The sequence below is a fragment of the Leucopleurus acutus genome, assembly GCF_964270905.1.
Source record: "Leucopleurus acutus genome assembly, chromosome: 11".
In the NCBI taxonomy this organism is placed as follows: Eukaryota; Metazoa; Chordata; class Mammalia; order Artiodactyla; family Delphinidae; genus Leucopleurus; species Leucopleurus acutus.
In genome coordinates this window covers 86,910,639-86,930,263 of record NC_139152.1, presented here as the reverse complement: position 1 = coordinate 86,930,263, position 19,625 = coordinate 86,910,639, and the positions used below count along the sequence as shown (strand labels likewise).

General features: G+C 39.6%; 1 protein-coding gene across 1 annotated transcript; it reads right to left on the bottom strand.

Annotated features, from left to right (window-relative positions):
* Window positions 1–3,603: 3,603 nt before the first annotated feature.
* On the bottom strand, window positions 3,604–12,416 carry NOPCHAP1 (NOP protein chaperone 1). The gene is made up of 4 exons (XM_082851216.1): window positions 12,297–12,416; window positions 10,598–10,684; window positions 8,388–8,524; window positions 3,604–6,532 (listed from the first exon to the last, which is right to left on the bottom strand). Exons 1-4 carry the CDS (start codon window positions 12,409–12,411, stop codon window positions 6,299–6,301), a joined length of 573 nt encoding a protein of 190 aa, XP_082707342.1. The 5' UTR covers window positions 12,412–12,416; the 3' UTR covers window positions 3,604–6,298.
* Window positions 12,417–19,625: the final 7,209 nt, after the last annotated feature.

Sequence of the window (19,625 nt, the reverse complement as noted above, 5' to 3'; positions counted from 1 at the left end):
AATAATAAAATGGGAAGGTAAGATTCAACCATAAACTCTCCACAAATAACCACAGATGATATTTGAGATGTTCCAGATTTTTTCTATGAATACACTTTTTTTTAGAACTAGTATAATACTGTACATAACTTTACCTGCTTTTTTCAATTAACAATATGTAAGCATCTTTCTATGTCAATAAACATACCATTGCATATGTTCAGTGGCTTTAATTCAACTTGTTCTCTACTGTTGGACATTTGTATTTGCTTTCTATTTTAAATGTCACAATCTTAGATAGAAATTTGTGAACAAAACTGTTATTTGCTTAATTAGAATAAATTCCTAGAGGTGGAATCTGATTAAAAGGATATAGCAATCTGTAATCTTACCAACAGTTTCTCCAAAGTTTTGCCACCACTGTGCATTATTCTTTTTAAAAAAAATTTAATTAATTTATTGATTTATTTTTGGCTGCGTTGGGTCTTCGTTGCTGCACGCGGGCTTTCTCTAGTTGCGGTGAGCTGGGGCTACTCTTTGTTGTGGTGTGCGCGGGCTTCTCATTGCAATGGCTTCTCTCTTGTTGCAGAGCACCGGCTCTAGGTGCACGGGCTTCAGTAGTTGTGGCATGCAGGCTTCAGTAGTTGTGGCTCGCAGGCTCTAGAGCGCAGGCTCAGTAGTTGTGGCACACGGGCTTCGTTGCTCCACGGCATGTGGGATCTTCCCGGACCAGGGCTCGAACCCGTGTCCCCTGCACTGGCAGGCAGATTGTGAACCACTGCGCCACCAGGGAAGCCATGTGCATTATTCTTACAGCATCATAATACCTCACACTTACCAAACACTGTTCTAAGCATATGATGAGTATTAACTCATTAATTTCTTACTGAAACCTCATAAGGGAGATACTCTTATCCCCGTTTTACAGATGGAAAGTGGCTGGGCTGGGATCGATCCAGCTTCAGAGCCCATGCTTGTGGCATAGTGACTGGTAGGCCCACAATGGCAGGATGTGGCTGACTGAACTTAAAAGTTGGCTCCACCAGTTACCTATTGTAAGGCTTTAAAAAAATTTGCTTAGTGTCTCCCTTCCACTTTTTTTTTCTTAAATCTGTGAAGTAGGTACAAGAGAATATCTCATAAGATGGTGGCCTTTTTTTTTTTTTTTAACAAAAAGGAAATTTATTGTGTCACAAAACAAGAAATCCAGTGATAGTCTGGTCTAGTTATTTGATGCAGTAATTCAGTGATGTTCCTTGCTTCTCTTTGCTATCCTTGACATGCCGACTGTACCCTCAAGAGCTGGCTCCATTTATGGCCACTAGGCCAGAGTTCCAGGAATCATATCCAGTCACAAGATATCCATGTTCCAAAAGAAAGCAGCCATCCTTTCATGTACCTCTTTTTTAGAATGAGAAATCTTCTTTCCAAAAGCCTACTAACAAGACTTGGCTTGTGCCTCTTTGGGAAGGTTGTCACATGCCCATCCCCAAGCCAATCACTGGCAAGGATCTTCCATGAACATATGGTGAGGAATCAACCACAAAGATTCCACCATTAAACTTCTGGGAAAAGTCTACCAATCAAAAGATAGTAAACCTGTCTTTCTTTCCTCAGGACTGTGAACCACTGATGTTTAAGATGTATTACTTTATTGGCATCAAGAGGAAAAAAAAGTTTCACAAACATTTATCGTACATTCCGAGTGAAAGGCACCATGCCAAGCACTGAGGAAAATACAAATGGAAGACTCAACCTCTTTACTTGTCTTTCCTACCACAGTAGTGGACTCAGGCACAGGAATACGAGCTACTCTGCAAGGCAGTTTGTTTTATAAGTACCATATTTGATGCACAGTTAAAGTATTAGGAGAATAGATAGAGGAGATTCATTAAGAATATTTTTGCTTCAAAGACCATTACACCTAATTTTCTGATTTATGACTGTCAAAGAGCCATAGAAAGATAATACACAAGGTTGAAGAGAACATTTCATCAGCCTTAGCAGGAACAGAATTGTTCTCCAAATGGCGGCCATCACCTCACACCAAAGCATCAGGCAGAGAACCCACAGGGTCAGACCAACCAAAGCACAATGGTGATTTAATTTCCAAGAGACTGTAGAGCACACTGCTTACAAACAAAACAGCTTTTTAATTAAGGTATAACATACATAAAGTGCACCGATGTTAAATGTATAACTCGAGAAATTTTTGTGTGTGAGTGGCAGTAACTCTTAAACATAAAACACTCAGAATAGTGGCTGACACATAAAAAGGGCTCAGTTAAGTACTAGCTGTTGTTTGATCTGCCACTTTGAGAGGTAAAAAATACAACATTGGTTTCATTTGCATTTCTTTGAGAAATGGGACCGAACATTTTTTTCCTGTGAATTACCTGTTCAAGTCCTAAGGCCTTTTCACTATTGAGATACTAGTCTTTTTTTTTTTTACTAATTTGAAAGAGTCCATTATATAACACTCACTCTTGCCTTACAATGAAATTATTTTTCCCAATTTGTCCCTTGACTTTTAAATTTCTTTGCCACCCACTAGTTTTAAATATTTATGAATTTTATGCTTTTTTTTTTAATAATTCTACATTTTTTTTTCAATTTTATTTATTTTTTTTGGCTGCATTGGGTCTTCATTGCTGTGCACGGGCTTTCTCTAGTTAAGCTGAGTGGAGGGCTACTCTTCGTAGCAGTGCACAGGCTTCTCATTGCAATGGCTTCTCTTGTTGTGGAGCACGGACTCTAAGCATACAGGTTTTAGTAGCTGCAGCGCGTGGGCTCAGTAGTTGTGGCTCACAGGCTTAGCTGCTCTGCAACATGTGGTAACTTCCTGGACCAGGGATTGAACCTGTGTCCCCTGCATTGGCAGACGGATTCTTAACCACTGTGCCACTAGGGAAGTCCCTACATTTTTTGGTTTGAGGGCCTGTACCATTTTACATTCCCACCAGCAATTCACAAGGATTCCAATTTCTCCACATCCTAGTCAACAGTTGCTATTTTCTGTTTTGTTTATTTTTATAATAGCCATCCCAATGGATGTGGTAGTATCTCATTGTGGTTTTTATTTGCATTTCTCTAATGTCAATGATATAAAAGCACATCTTTTCATGTGCTTATTGGACATTTGTATTTCTTCTCTGGAGAAATGTCTATTCAAGTCCTTTGCCCATTTTTAAACTGGGTTTTTTGATGAGTTGTGGGAGTTCTTTATATATTCTGGATGTTAACCCCTTATCAGAGATATGATTTACATGATATAAACATTCTTAAATGATACACTAATTTAAAAGGGGGTGGCGGGGTGGGATGAACTGGGAGATTGGGATTGACATATATACACTATGTATAAAATGGATAACTAATAAGAACCTGCCGTACAAAAAATAAACAAATAAAATAAAATTCAACAACAACCAAAAAAGGGCTAGAGGGGACTTACTTCCCTGGCGCTCCAGTGGTTAAGACTCTGCACTCCCAATGCAGGGGGCCTGCGTTCAATCCCTGGTTGGGGAACTAAGATCCCGCATGCCGCACAGTATAGCCATGTTCCAGACAAAGTCACCAGCCTTGTGGAAATTCCATTCTAGTTCATATTTCGGAGCCCCCAAAACTCCAGGCTTTAGTTTAGTGGTATCATTCACTGGGAGGACGAAAACAGGGGATGATCTCTTTTTTTTTTTTTTCTTTAGGGGATGATCTGAAGAGGAAGAAATTGAGTTCCATTCACAGTCTAGTTCAGATGGCAGCCGAATGAATACTCAGTAATGGAAGACTTTAGGGAAACAGTTTCAAAAGCCAAATTGCAGAGGGCTGAAAAGTTAGGAGTTTAAGCAGATGGTATAGACTACTCTAAAGCAGCTTTGGGACAAATGACGGAAACAGATGGGATGGTTGGGGTGTGACAGAATGAGAGGTCTTGGTAGGTCAAGTGAAGTAATATGTTGCCATGAGAGTGTGGTGGAAGTATTCCTGGGATCCGGTGGGTAAAGTGAAGTCAAGAGGACCTAAGACCTAGACCAGTGATTCTCAAACTTGACTCTATGCTCTTTTCCTTTGTAATTTCAAGCTTTGATGTTCTGCTTTAAAAAAAAAAAAAAAAAAAACTTTGCCCAACTATGTTATTAAATATTCACCTATATTTTAGTATGAAACTTATAATTTCTTTATATTTAAACCTTTAAGACATACATAATTTATCTTAGTATCCAACGCTGTTTAAAAACAGCCATCCCTGACTCTGTATATTAAATAATTCAACCATTTTACACTTACTTAAAACGACATCCCTATCACATATTAAATTTTTGTTTTTCCTTTTCCTCCTATGTCATAAGAATGTCCAGAGGAACTGAATTTAGTTGACTTCTTTAACTGTATAGAATACCTAGTTGTATTATAGGAGAAGGTCATGGCAGGAGAGAAATATAATTCTACACACTAGTATATATTTCTAGACTGACTAGTCTCTTTCACTGACCATCAGACTATTTCTACTAGGCTTTGTATTTCCGGTGAAGGTACACTTTCATATCCACATGGATACCATGGCTTAAAATGCCCTGTACAGCCTCAATATACCTGTAAATTCATTTATCTACATCATTCGGTGCCTACTGTGTACCATGCACCAAGCTAAGGAGTGAACCAGACAAATGCAACTCTTCCCACAATGTGGCATAAATATTATCTAGTAGAAGACAATCCTTAAATATTCACACCAATAATTCATCACACCTGTGTTTGGTGCTACAAAGTACAGCATAATACCCTTTGCAGCTGAGAAGTCTCCTTTCCAAATCTGTTCACTTCTGCATACTTTGAGTGCACAGCCAATTTCCAATTCCCAATGAAAAATACCAGAAGGAACTTGGAGAATTATCTTCAGAGTATTTACAAGATGTCGTAGGCTAATGAGAGGAGTAGGAGAAAACAGTTAAAACAAACCCCTATAATATTAGGCAACAAAGTCCCATCAGCTCAATGCGCTTGGAGACAGTCCTTTAAATTCTCAGGTCTATATCCTGAGCAAAGCCAGTCCCATGGCAGATGAGATCCCAAACAAGTTAAATAAGATCAAGAATGTGGCAGAAAGGCAACTCCAATGCAGGATCATTTTGTCTTTTGAAAGAGAAAACCTGTTACTACCTTTTTATGTACTGTGCCCTATTTTCCTGGGGTGTCCCTATTCTCTACAATTAATAGGTTTCAAAACTGTGGGCAACTGGGAGGAATAATTTTAATAGCTGAAACAAACAAAAAAATTCCTTTATGAGAAAAAGAAAAAACAAAACCAAAAAAACCACAAATTTTTCCAACCGGCAAATTCTACATGCATTGAGAGGCTACAGAGTCACTGACAGTGATTAAACCACAGAGCACCAGTTTTCCAGCACAAACTGGAAAGGATTTTTTTTAAATTAAAGTAGATATGTCTGAGGGCATCTAAATATAAGTAATTCTTTTCTTTGTAAAAAATTTCTCCCTCGGGGTGGGATAGGGAGCGTGGAAGGGAGACGCGAGAGGGAGGGGATATGGGTATATATGTATACATATAGCTGATTCACTTTGTTATAGAGCAGAAACTAATACAACATTGTGAAGAAACTATACTCCAATAAAGATGTTAAAAAGTTCCCCCTCACTGGACCCATTTTGATGGTAACAAATAAATGTGACTTTATAATAACCTAAAAAAAAACCCAACCTAGGTTGTTTTATCCAAGAGGCCAATTTTTTTTTTTTTTTTTTTTTGCAGTACACGGGCCTCTCACTGTTGTGGCCTCTCCCGTTGCGGAGCACAGGCTCTGGACGCGCAGGCTCAGCGGCCAAGGCTCACGGGCCCAGCTGCTCCGCGCATGTGGGATCTTCCCAGACCAGGGCATGAACCTGTGTCCTCTGCCTCAGCAGGCGGACTCTCAACCACTGTGCCACCAGGGAAGCCCCAAGAGGCCAATTTAAAACAAAAACAAATGGGTAACTTGTATTTTTACTTTAAAATAAGTTTGAGATTTCTGAAGTCTATGCTGATGAAAGAAGATGCCAACAAATTCACTCATCACCATACATAAAGTTAAGCTTTCTAAACTAAATCTCTTTAGCATGAGATCAAAAACAGTCTGCTCTTAGAAGATGCCCAAATGCTATCTCTTCCAACTCTTTAAAAGCCAGCTTCTGTTTCTCCAAGAAGCAAAATACATTCAATATTGCAAAAAAGCACCACAGGTATCTGAAATGCAAAATAACCGGCAAGCCACATTCTTTTTCACAGAATTAGCAGGCATCTATCACCTGTTTCTCAGATTGTTTATTTCCCTGCTTCTTTTTTCTCACTGGCAGGATGGTCCAGAACCTCTATTTTGCCTTTTCCATCTTCTGAATGAGGAAGCTTAATGGTATCGATGGTAACTTCACCTTCAGAAGAAGTGCTATCATCTTCATCCTCAAATTCTGAACTGTCCTCTGAACAGTCTTGTGAATTCTCTTCTGAACTGTCCTCTTCTTTTGAATCAGACTGATTCATCTCAAACAAGGCCACATCCTGCAAAACACCACCATGTGGGAAATTTATTTCAGGGCAGTTCCCTAAAAAGTTACAGTAACAACTTTGGGAAGGGACCAACCTTTGGCCCAAGAGGCACGCAGGACAGAAAACATTCTTTTTTTTGGCTGTGCCACGTGGCTTGCAAGATCTTAGTTCCTTGACCAGGGCTCAAACCCAGGCCCTCAGCATTGAAAGCATGGGGCCCCAACCCCTGGACCGCTAGGGAATTCCCCCGGACAAGAAAAGTTCTTAATACAATATGGCACTATTATTCTTTCAGTTGCCAGAGTCCACCATAATGATTTATATTTACTGCAAGTCTAAAAAGTCCCCCACAACCGAATTCTATATATCCTGATTATATTCAACACAATTCACTCAACAAATATTAACAAGTATCAACATGAACCAGGTACCACACTAGTGGCTCAACAACAACAAAATCCTGGCCTTTGTGGAACTTATGTTTTTGAGGAGGAGTTGGCAAATCACGGCCTGCAGGGCAGACCCAGCCCACTGCCTGTTTTCGTGCAGCTCTGAGCTAAGAATGGTTTTTACACTTTTCAGTGGTAGAAAAAGCTAATCAAAAGAGTAATATTTCATGAAACATGAAAATTATATGAAATTCAAATTTCGGTGTCCATAAATAAAGCTTATAAAACTTGCCTATTCATTACATATCACCTGCAGCTGCTTAGACAGCGAAATGGCAGAAATGAGTAGTCACAATGGACACAGTAGGGCCCACAAAGCCTAATGTATTCACTATCTGGCCCCCAACAGAAAATGTTTGCTGACTTCTGTTCTAGTTGGGAAAGAAAGACAATAAACAATTACACAGAAAGCATAGTGTAGGGCAGTGAAAATTTAAAAAAATAAAAGCTAATAATAGAGCCACCGAGAAGGCCTCTCAAGGTGACAAGTGATGAGAGATGGAAGGAGTCAAGACGCAGGAATCTGGGGAGGGGCATTCTGCAAGGAGGGAAAAGGCCCGGAGCAAGGAGATGGAGACTGCAGTGCAGTCACTGAGGGTCCTTGGTGGGAGACAAGGTCAACCGAGAGCTGGAGGCAGGATCACACAGGCCCACGAAGGACTCTGAATTAATTAGAAACGTGATGGCAAGCCCCCTGGTTCCCAAACTGCAGGCCACACACACTGGGTGAAGAACAGACTCTGGGAAGAAAGGGTGGAAGCAGGAAGACTGGTTGGGAAATGACCAGGATAATCCAGAGGGGAGACCGTAATCACCTAGAGAAAGGGTGGTGGATGCCATGTGGAAATGGCTGGATTTTGGATGTGTTCTGGAGGTAGAGCTGCCAGATCTGCTGATGAATCAGATATGATTCTCAACAATGGTGTCAGTGCTGTCCAGACATGAGTGTCATACAGGGAATTCCAGTGTAGAAATAAGATATGAGCCTAAATTGAGAGACAGTTTTCACGTGTGGCTTATGTGATCAGTTATTCTGTTATACACATCATTTACTTTTGCATTCTCAATGAATCAGACTATGATTACCTCTTTGGGGCCTTAGATGGGAAAATAAGAAAAAAATCCAGTTAGAACACTTAGTAAATAAATGCTTCAAGATAACAAATGTACTATTTGACTTGAAAAAGGCCTTCCTCTGATGCTGAATTACTAAATTCCTAAACTTCACCCAGGGAAGCTTACTGACCTATGAGATCCTTAATCATCAAATGACCGAGTATCTATGCAGTACTGGAAACATGAGCTGACTTTGAAAGAAGGAAAAAAACACGCAGAATTAAAATTTTAAAGTTCTCTTTTTCAGGTGACGAGGCATACTGGTAATTTTACATTATGAAATGAAAACAAAGCGTAGTTACCATTTGTATAACTTTTCCGACAGTCTCGTCAATATTTTCAATATTGAAATGACCAGGTGGTGCAGCTGCCATTTCCTTCCTTAGCTTTTCATTTGCCTGAGCCATCTGTGGGAGAAAGCTCTGTACTTGGTCCAATACTAAGGAGGGAAAATATAGTTTATCAATATTTATGTTAGTATTTGGCCAAACTTCAAATTTTTAAATCCAGAATTTCCTGTAAAAACACTTCTAAATTTGACAGGAATAACAATAATTATAATAAAATCTTTCAAGTTCCTTCCATTTTACAAACTCCCATCCTCTCCTGAATTCTTAAAACGGTAGGACTACACAATCCTGCAATTATTTCTCAATGTTTTGTGTTTCTCGTATATGCCCAGGACTGGAAATTCCTAGAAGGCTGGCATTCCACAAACAGTAACTGAATAAGTAGGCAGTAGGACTTAATAGTTAAATGCACGAGGCTCCGAGGCTTTGGGGTCACGCCGACGATGATAATAGAACCCCAGTACCACCTCTTACTATCTGAGTTATCTTGGGCATGTTAATGAAGCAATGGCTGTTTTTACCTGCCCAACATCTGCTCCCCTTTCTTCTGATAATGTAACGATGACTTTCCTTTTAAGCTCTGTCACTCTTAGTCACTCTTGTCCCTACCCCATTCATGCCGACGTGTTCCACAACCTTGGCCACTATCATTTGGTTTAACGACACTGTGATCTGTCAGGCCAATCAGAGATCACCCTGGGACTCTGGTTGGAACTGTTGAGAGAAATATCCCTTCTTTCCAAGTAAATGACTAAGTGAGCTGCTGAATGTAAGCCTGGAGCTGCTGATAAACTGGCCCACCTGCCACCCGTCCTGGACGAGCTTGTTCTAGATGAAGTCAACACCTAGGAAAGCAGAACTAAGAGATACAGAGCAGAAGATCCCAGATGATGCCAAGCACCTGGATGCAGATGTACCTGAAATCACTGGGGTATTTTTCCCCAACAAAATGAGCCAACATCGTTTGGCTGAAGGCAATGTGAACTGGGTTTCAGTCATTTACAACCACAGAAGTCTAACTAATACGTTTAGTTTAATCAATCAAAACCTGTTTACTCACCTGTAAAACAGGGATGATAACTGAAAGGCACTATGGTAAGCACAGGGGAGTCAATAAACAAGGAATTTCTAATTTCTTTAGCTCTAAAAAGAGGCCCGGCACATAACTATGCACATCATGGGCTCTCAGAACTCCTTAAGTCACTGACACAACCACAGAACAGCTGACTGAAATGTCCAGAGTACGGAAGAGGAGAAGAAAGTCGAGGTGAAGGTCAAGAAATGGCCTTTAATTGTGAAACAGGACGGCTGGAAGGATTCCAGATGGCATACCCAACTTGGAAAAGAGTTTGGCAATTTTTTTCTTTATTAAAGAATACTTTTCATATGACCCACAAGTTCCACTCAGAGATATGTACCCCCCCAAAATAAAAACCTATGTCCACACAAAAGCTTGGATTTGAACGGGGAGCCGCCATGCAGGCATTTTAGCTGTTGTAGATTTAGTGCATACTATAGTTAAGTTCCCCTCTCGGAATACTCATCATTTCTTAGTTTATAGAAATGATAACTTCATGCATCATTTACATTGTTTTTACTACTTCTTGTCTTTCTTCTTTTTTTTTTTAAACATTCAGAGTGAATTACACAGCACCTGAGTATTACATGAATGCTACCTGAACAAAGTCTGAGTGGTCTACGAGTGTGCAGTACAGCAATATGACACAGTAATTAATGAAGAGAACTAGCCCTGTTATGTTATGAGTAACATTTACTATTTAAGTAATTATGTCCAATTTAATGGGATCTGATAGTGTTTTCCCACACATGAATATTGAATTCGGGACTCAGTAACCTCTAGAAAAATTTCCCATGGAGAGTAACAATAATTGGTTTTGATTTCCAAAAATCCATCCCACAAGGATTTTTTCTGGGCAAGGTTACCCTCTTAAAGCAGGGGAATAATGTATTATCCTTGTGCACTGAATTCACAACGTAATTCCCAAGTAAGACTTGCTCGGCTTCACCCTCTGTGGTTTGATATCTGACAACAAAGGCAGATACTGTCCCATCAAATAAGCGTTTAATTAGGCAGAATTTCACATCACAGAGGGTTCTTGAGAGAGAGAGAAAGGAAGAGAGAGAGAGGGAAGAGTACTTACGGGGACTCCTCTCTATTCGAACTGTTTGAAGAGTGGAATTCTTTCTGGAATTAGGCTTGGAGTTGATGAGCAACCTGTCCCATATACCTGCAAACACACACACTTCGTTTACTATAGCGTAAAGAAACAGGAGCCCATCAGCAAACTTTCCAAGACCACCCTCAAGCCCTCAGGTTTTGACCATTTGTTCCTCACTTCCCAACACATTTTTTAAAAAAAGAAGCACTCCAAGTTCCATTACAACATTTTAGTTCTGCACACAGATCTCCCCTTTCTTAAATCTGTCTCCTACATCTCTGCGTTACCAATGCCTGGTAATAAAAGAACACTGAACTGCACCTTTCTGGGTCAGAAACCCATCGATAACAAATGTGGGTCGGCAATGACAGAACACAAGAAGTGATACAAAGTACCATAAGGGTTAAGTGGAGCCAGAAATTGTTTACCAGCTGCATTATATTGGACAAATTACCTAAGCTTTCTGAGCATGAATTTCTTCATTTATAAAACATGCCTGCCAGATTAGTTCCCAACCTAGACAAAACAGCTCTTTAAACCTCCCCACTCCCAACTCCATCTATTCAGCCTTACATTCACAACTCCTCAAATCAACCCAACTCTCCAGCTCATCAGAGCTCAGAGAACAGGACTTGACTTTCAAAACCCAAGGCTTTGCGCACCGTGTTTCCAACACCTCGAAAATCTCTTCACTCTGGTGTAAAAATCCCGTTCACCCTCAGAGCAGCAGCTCAACATTCCTTGCTTACTACCTTAGACCTGGCAATTGGACTAGTGCAAAGAGCATGGGCTCTGGAGCCAGGCTGACTGGATTCAAATCTCAACTTTGCCACTTCCCAGCCACACCATCTCCAGCAAGTTACTCATCTGTGTGATACACCAGGTCTGAGTTTCCTCATCTATAAATGGCGATAACAAAGCCTTCTACACAGGGTGGTGGTGAGGATTAAATTAGTGAATTAATTCCTGGGTCAAAGCAGGCACTAAGAAAGCTTCGGCTATTATTATGACAACTTCTCTGGATGCTCTGGATTCTCATAGAATGTTTTCTTCAAAATAGTATTTAAGGAGAATATGCCCAAGACCTTAGGTGTATTCTTCTTCTCAGAAAAAAAAAAAAAGAAAAACAAATTCTATAGATACTACTACTTCTATTTTCCCAATGTAAAAACTGAGGCGTTGGGAATGTAAAGAACTCTCCTGAAGTTCCATAGCGAATAACTCGTGGGGCTGGGATTCGAATCCTTGCTTTTTAATTCTCTATTATGATGTCTGAAATCCTGTGCGGATTTCCTGTACCCGTCTTCCTCTAGAGAGAGGCACTAAGGGTGGCTCTGTGGGAATCTGCCGAGGAAGGGTGGTTAATACTCATCCGCTCCCCTTACCAGTCAACTGCTGGGACCCAGAGCCGACCATAAGGCCGTCCCCTTAGGGGAGGTGTCTTGCTGTGGCGCACATCAGTGGGCGCTCACCGCGGTGCGGGATACAGAAACCACGCCCAGGCCCGAGGCCGGGTGCGCGCCCCCAGCCGCCCGGTCCCACACCGAGTCCTGCGGCCACCCCGGGGGTCCCTCGGTGGGGCCGGGCCTGGGCAGGGAGCCGCCGACCGGTCCCCGGCTGCTCCGGCAGCGCCACCCCTGCCGCACGTGCGCGCCCCACGCCGCCGCCACCCGCCCGTCACCTCCGCGGCCGCCGCTGCCCGCCGTCAGCAGCTCCCTGGACACCGAGACCCCGGAGCCGTCCCGGGAAAACGAGGAACAGCTCGCGTCGGGCTGGGATTCTCCGTGGGCCTCCATGCTGCTCGCCCGTCTTCAGAGCAGCCCCTCCAGGTCCGGATGCCGGAAAAAGGCTGGGGAAGGGGGCGGGGCCAGGACTACAATTAGAGGAAAGTCGGAGGGGCGGGGCGAGGGCGGAGCGAGGGTGGCCTGCGGCGAGGGCGGCCCCTAGCGGAGTGAGTAGGCCATTCCTACCGTGGGAAAAGGAAGGAGGAGGGTCTGGGGACCCTGTGATTGGATGAAAGAGCTGGCAAGCCTGGCTTTTTAGCTAAACCGAAAGAGCGCACGGTAGGGTTGCCTTCCTTTTCTTTTTTTTTTGTTTTTAATTGTGGTTAAAAAAAAACACATAACACAGAATGTACCATCTTAACTGTTTTCAGGGGTACAGTTCAGAAGTGTTAACTCTACATTCTTATGTAACAGATCTGTAGAATTTTTTGCAAAACTGAAACTCTATATCCACTGAGCAACCTCCCCATTTCTCCCTGACAATCACCATTTTTTATTTTATTTTATTATTATTTTTTTTGCGGTACGCGGGCCTCTCACTGTTGTGGCCTCTCCCCTTTCAACCACAGCGCCACCAGGGAAACCCTGACAATCACCATTTTAACTTCTGTTTCTATGAGTTTAACTATTTCAGATACTTCATATAAGTGGAATCATACAATATTTGTCTTTTCGCAACTGGCAGATTTCACTTAGTATAATGTTCTCAAAGTTTATCCACGCTGTGGCAAGTAATAGTATTCCCTTCTTTTTAAAAGCTGAATAGGGGCTTCCCTGGTGGCGCAGTGGTTGAGAGTCAGCCTGACGATGGAAGGGACACGGGTTCGTGTCCCGGTCCGAGAAGATCCCACATGCTGCGGAGCGGCTGGGCCCGTGAGCCATGGCCGCGGAGCCTGCGCGTCCGGAGCCTGTGCTCCGCAGCGGGAGAGGCCACAACAGTGAGAGGCCCGCATACCGCAAAAAATGATAATAATAATAAAATAAAATAAAGGCTGAATAATAATCCATTCCATGCACATACCACATTTCCTTTACCCATTCGTCCCTTGATAGCTGGGTTGCTTCCTCCCGGATATTGTGAATAATGCTGCAATGAACATAGGTATGCAAATATATCTTTGAGGTACTGCTTTCAATTCTTTTGGATTTATACCCAGAAGTGTGATTACTGACTATATGGTAATTCTATTTTTAACTTTTTAAGAACTTTTGTACTGGTTTCCATAGTGACTGCACTATCTTATTCCCACCAGTAGGGCATAAGCGTTCCAATTTCTCCACATCCTCACTAATGCTTATTTTCTTTTTCTTTCTTTCTTTCTTCCTTTTTTTTTTTACAGTGGCCATCCTAGTCAGTGCGAGGTGATAACTCATTGTAGTTTTGATTTGCATTTCTCTAATGATGAGTGATGTTGAGCATCTTTTCATGTGTTCACTGATCGTTTGTATATCTACTTTGGAGAACTGTGTATTCACATCCATTGCCCATTTTAACTCAGATTGTATGAGTTATTTACATATTCTTATCAGATATATGATAATGTTTTGGAGACATAGACCATTATGAACATACAAGGACTCAGGAAATATTGTTCCCATACCCCTTTTAAAGAATTTACTAGAGAATACGATTCAGAAAATAATTGGAGAAATTCAACTTAAGTTTTGGTGGTGAGCATTTTACAGTAGAATTGGAGACAAACAGTGAGAATAAGGTTGAAAGAATAGTATTTAATTTATATAGGTTTTGATAATATGGATATAACACAAATATGAAAAATGGGGAGGAAGCAGAGACTATATATGAAGAGAAAAGCTGACTTTTAAAAAACTGGGACTAAAAGGGTAATACTTTAAGTTAGATGCTGGGGGTAAAGGAGAGAAGAGAAAGAGGAGATGACTTGCAAATTACAATATTGTTCATAGTGGGAAGACAATATAAAAAAGGGGGCGTACTGAATGGTATTGAGTAAAGATATTAGAACAAAATAAAAATATTCCTAAATACCCAAATTAATGAGATAGAAAGAGAGAGAGAAAGAAATAAAACAGACTTCATAGGAAAGACTTTATATGATTATGACAAAACTGAAGCAAAGCATATCAATTGTATCAATACATGCAATAGGGCTTAACTGACCTATAAAAAGAAAAGAATTTTCAGATTGGATAAAAAGTCAATATCCAACTCTATGCTGGATAGAAGAGACTTACCTAAAATATAAGATTAAAATGGTAAAAATAAAAGGATGGTGTTTTTAAAAATTTAAGTGTACCTGGTATATCTATAACCATTCTAAATAAAACCTAAATTTAAAAAAGGGTGGGGGGGATCAAAGCCACAATGAGATATCACCTCACACCTGATAGAATGGCTATTATGAAAAAGACAAGAAACAGCAAGTGTTGGAGAGGATGTGGAAAAAAGGGAACACTTGAACACTGTTTATGGAAATAAAAATCGGTGCAGCCACTGTGGAAAACAGTATGGAGGTTCCTCAGAAAATTAAAAATAGAACTATCATATAATCCACCAAGTTCACTTCTGGGTGTTTATCTGAAGGAAATGAAATCACTATCTCAAAAACATATCAGCACCTCCATATTTTGCAGCATTATTTCCAATAGCCAAGACATGGAAACAACCTAAGTGTCTATCAACAGGTGGATGGATAAAGAAAATGTGATACTTATATAAATTCAGCAATATAAAGAAGGAAATCTTCCCATTTGTAACAACGTGCATGGACCTCAAGGTTATTATGCTAAGCAAAATAAGTCAGACAGAGAAAGACAAATACTGTGTGTTCTCACTTATATGTGGAATGTAAAAAAAAAAAAACCAATAGAACACATAGGTACAGATTGGTGGTTGCCAGAGGATAGGCGTGGCAGTGGGTGAAATGGGTGAACTTCTAGTAAGATAACTAATTCCTGGAGATGTAATGTACAGCATGGTGACTATAGTTAACTATACTGTCTTGTATATTTGAAAGTTGCTAAGAGAATAGATCTTAAAAGTTCTCATCACAAGAAAAATAATTTTAGGTGTGTGAGGTGATGGATGTTAACTTATTCTGGTAATCATTTTGCAGTAATACATATATCAAATCATTATGTTCTACACCTAAAACTAATACAATGTTATATACCAATTATATCTCAATTTAAAAAAAGTAAACAGGGTCATGGCTTTATTATTAGACAAGCAAGAATTCAGCCTTGTTCCCCCTAAAGGAAACAAAAAGACACTTTATAATGCTAAATACTGCAATTTGCAAAGAGGAAACTATCATTAATATCCATGTGCCCAATAAAACAGCAACGAGTATTATAAAGCAAACTGAAAAGGAATGCAAAGATAAATAAGCAGAAACTAATAATTGGAAATTTTAACACGCTTTCATAACAGAATAGACCTAACTGGACAAAAAAATGTGTATGGATACAGAAGACCTAAACAAAATTGTAAACAAAGTAGATCTAATAAATGTAAACACTGAATCCTGATAATAGAGATTAAACTTTCTTCTAAATCACATGGAAAATTCACCAAATTGACATATTATAGTCCACAAAGAAAATGTCAATACATTCCAAAAATGTAAATGATATAAGGGGCCTTCTGTGATCACAATTCTATATAACTGGCAAATAATGACATTAAAAAAATCTCTTCCACCTAAAACTGTAAAAACACACTGCTAATCAATCCTTGCATCAAGAGGAACTAGTGAATGAAACTGTGCCCCCCAAAAGCTAAGTACTGAAAAAGTCAAGAAAATGACAAACCACTAGCTAACCTAAACCAAGATAGGGAGTGGAGGAAGGTTTGAAGGTATAAACATATGAAATAAAAGGTAATGGAACAATAACCATAAAATCAGAGGAAATATATAAAAACTTATAAACACTACTTTGCACAACTCTATGCAAATAAAACTGAAAACCTGTATGAAACCATTTGAAATGGTTAATGTTCCATAAATATATAATTTACAAAATTTCCCTAGAATCAATAGCAAGTCTAAAGAGAGCAATTTCTACAGACATTACAGAGAAGGTTTTCAGAGCTCCCACATAAAAACACCATGCCCAGTTGGTTTTACAAGGGGCTTTCTATCAAACTTTTAAAGATTAGATAAATCTAATGCTACTTAAACTATTTCAGAGTATGGGAAATAAAAGGAAATTTCCCAAGTTCTAAGAAATGAATATAGCATTGATACCCAAACTTCACAATGATTGTACAAAAAAGAAAATTAGGGACTTCCCTGGTGGTGCAGTGGTTAAGAATCCGCCTGCCAATGCAGGAGACATGGGTTCTAACCCTGGTCCGGGAAGATCCCACATGCCGTGGAGCAACTAAGCCTGTGCACCACAACTACTGAAGCCCGCGCACCTAGAACCCGTGCTCCGCATCAGGAGAAGCCACTGCAATGAGAAGCCCACGCACCGCAATGAAGAGTAGCCCCCGCTCACCGCAACTAGAGAAAGCCTGTGCACAGCAACGAAGACCCAATGCAGCCAAAAATAAATAAATAAAATAAATAAAGTTTAAAGAAAAGGAGAAGAAAATTATACACCTGGCTTAATTGGGTTTCCCTAGAAAGCCAATATAGAGACGAGGTTCAAGTGCTAGTAGCTTGGGAGTCAGAGGGGGAAAGAGAAACGAGGAAGGAAGGGAACCAATAATGTGTTACTATCAAGCAAATTGTGGCTAAGGGCAACTGGAACTTAATCCTGCTGGGGAATTCCCAGAGTCATCCTGGGTGAGCCTTGGTATTTATCCACCAGCTCATGTTAGTCATTGGTTGAGGGCTGCTCCAACGGGGTGCAAATTTCCCAGCATTTCTGGCCTGCTCCTTGCTCTCTAGTTAAGTGGGCTCCACTGGCCAGAGAAAATCTTCAGGCAAAGAGTTGTAAATGCTGGTCATTGAAAACTGGGCAGGTGTGTACACAAATAGTAAGTGCCAACGTGGTATGGGTGAGGCACTGACAGCCTTTACTCAAGACCAGTCTTAATTATGAATATTGATGCAACAAATTAAATATTAGCAAACAGAATCCAAGAGCACATTAAAAAATAGATGCCATATAAGAGATGCTGATTCCAGGAGCAATTAGTATATTTATTAAAATAGTATAGTCATTAATATAATATATCAGTTTAACAGAATTAAGAAGAAAAGTCACATAATCATCTCTATAGATGTTAAAAAGATATTTGACAAAATTCAACATTCAGTAAGATAAAAATTGATACCCATTATGCATGATAAAATGTGTATACCTCTGCCCCAAAATCAGCATTTAACTTAATGGGGAAATACAGGGCTTTCCTGCTGAAGTCTCCAGACAAAATACAAGGATGTTCAGAGTCTTCACTAGTACCTAAACACTGAATTGGCAATGTTAGCCAAAACAGTTACATAAGAGGAAACAGTGAGAAACAAGAATTCGAAAGCATGAAGTAAGACTATTTCTAGATGCAGATGTTATGATGGTATACCTGGGGGTGGAAGAGGGGGAAGCATCAGAAAAACTGCTACTAACAAGAGAATTTGGTAAAGTAGCAAGAAATAAAATAAACACACAAAAATGCCACCCAGTCTGAAAATATAGTGGAAGGGAAAACCCATTTATAAGAGGAATAAGATAAAATACCTCGTCATAAGCTTAACAAGAAATCTGCAAAAAATGTATGAAGAAAACCATAAAACATTCTGGAAATATAGAAAACAGATTTCAGTAAATGGAACGATATAACATAGATAATCCATGGTCTTGGATAGAAAGATTCAACGTCAAAACATGTCAATCTCCTAAAGTACACTATGAAATTTTCCCAATCCTAATATAAATACCAAAAGATATTTTTTTCTCTTTGAGAGATTATAAAGTTCATACAAAAAGACGAACAAACAGTAGCAGCAGGGAGACTCTGAAAAGGAAAAGCTATAGTGGGAAGGGGGAGCTACCCCTGGTAGATATTAAAAACATAAAGTCTGCATAATAATTAAAAACAGTATTGGTACACAAACAAAAGAGGGGACAAAAAAGAAAACTCAGAAGGAGATCCCAGAGCACTGGGAAATTTGGTGTAGATAAGGGGAGCATCTCAGATCAGTAGGGAGAAATGGGCTTTTTACTAAGTGGCAGTGGAACAAAAGAATAGCCATTTGGAAAAAAAAGGGAAATTTGCATCCATTCCACACGCTATGCAACCAAATAAATTCAAAATGTATTAAAGATTCAAATTTTAAAAATGAAACCTTCAAAGTACAGAGAGAGAGGGAGGGAGGGAGGGAGGGAGAAAACATTTTCTTTATAACTGGAATCAATGGGGAAATTTTTCTTAACTATCATTCAAAATATAGAAGCAGTAAGAGAAAAGATCCATGATCTGACTATATTAAAATTCAAACATAAACTTTATATAACAAAAATCAGCATAAGCAATGTAAAAAGGCAAATGACAAACTTGAAAACAAGATTTCCAACTTATCTCACTGGAAAGGGTCAATACTCATAACATTAAAAGCTTCTAAAACCTGAGAAGAAAAAGACCAATAACTCCACGGAAAAACGGGTTGGAGAAATGAACCAACAATTCACAGAAATAGAAATACAAATAATGCTCAAGCATATTTAAAAGAAAAGGTGCTCAAACTCATATTAAACAAACAAACACACAAGAGAAAATGACACTGGAGAACCATTTCTCATCTATCAGAGAGGCAAGAATAAAAAATTACAACATACCTACTGGCAAAGTTGTGGGGATCCAGGCATTGTCATACACTAATGTTGGGAATGCAAAATGGTCGAGTTGCTATGGGAAGGAATAGGCATTATCTAGTAAAATTACACATATGCATTTACCTTTATACCCAGAAATTCCTATCAATACTCTGGGAAAAAATTCAAGATAACATACACACTGTGGCACTATTTGCAATAGTAAAAATTAAAATAACCCAGATGTCTATCATTGAGGATCTAGTTGAATAAACACAAAATGGAATACTATGCAATGTAAAAGATGAGAAAAATATGTATATCCTGCTATGGAGTGATTTTCTGGGTATATTGATAAGTGAATAAAAAGCAAATTGCAAGAGTGTTTATAATATGCAGCCTTTTGTGTAATAAAATGAGGGAAATACCTATATATGTTTATATACATGCACACATACATACATATGCACATATACTTATGTATT

Bases quoted from the DNA above. Each gene is read 5' to 3' on its own strand.
- NOPCHAP1 (XM_082851216.1), bottom strand. From the start codon at position 12,411: ATGGAGGCCCACGGAGAATCCCAGCCCGACGCGAGCTGTTCCTCGTTT. The intron at 10,685-12,296 runs GTGACGGGCGGG...GTGTGTTTGCAG, and splicing joins GGGCAGCGGCGGCCGCGGAG to GTATATGGGACAGGTTGCTC. The intron at 8,525-10,597 runs GTAAGTACTCTT...TTCCCTCCTTAG, and splicing joins TCGAATAGAGAGGAGTCCCC to TATTGGACCAAGTACAGAGC.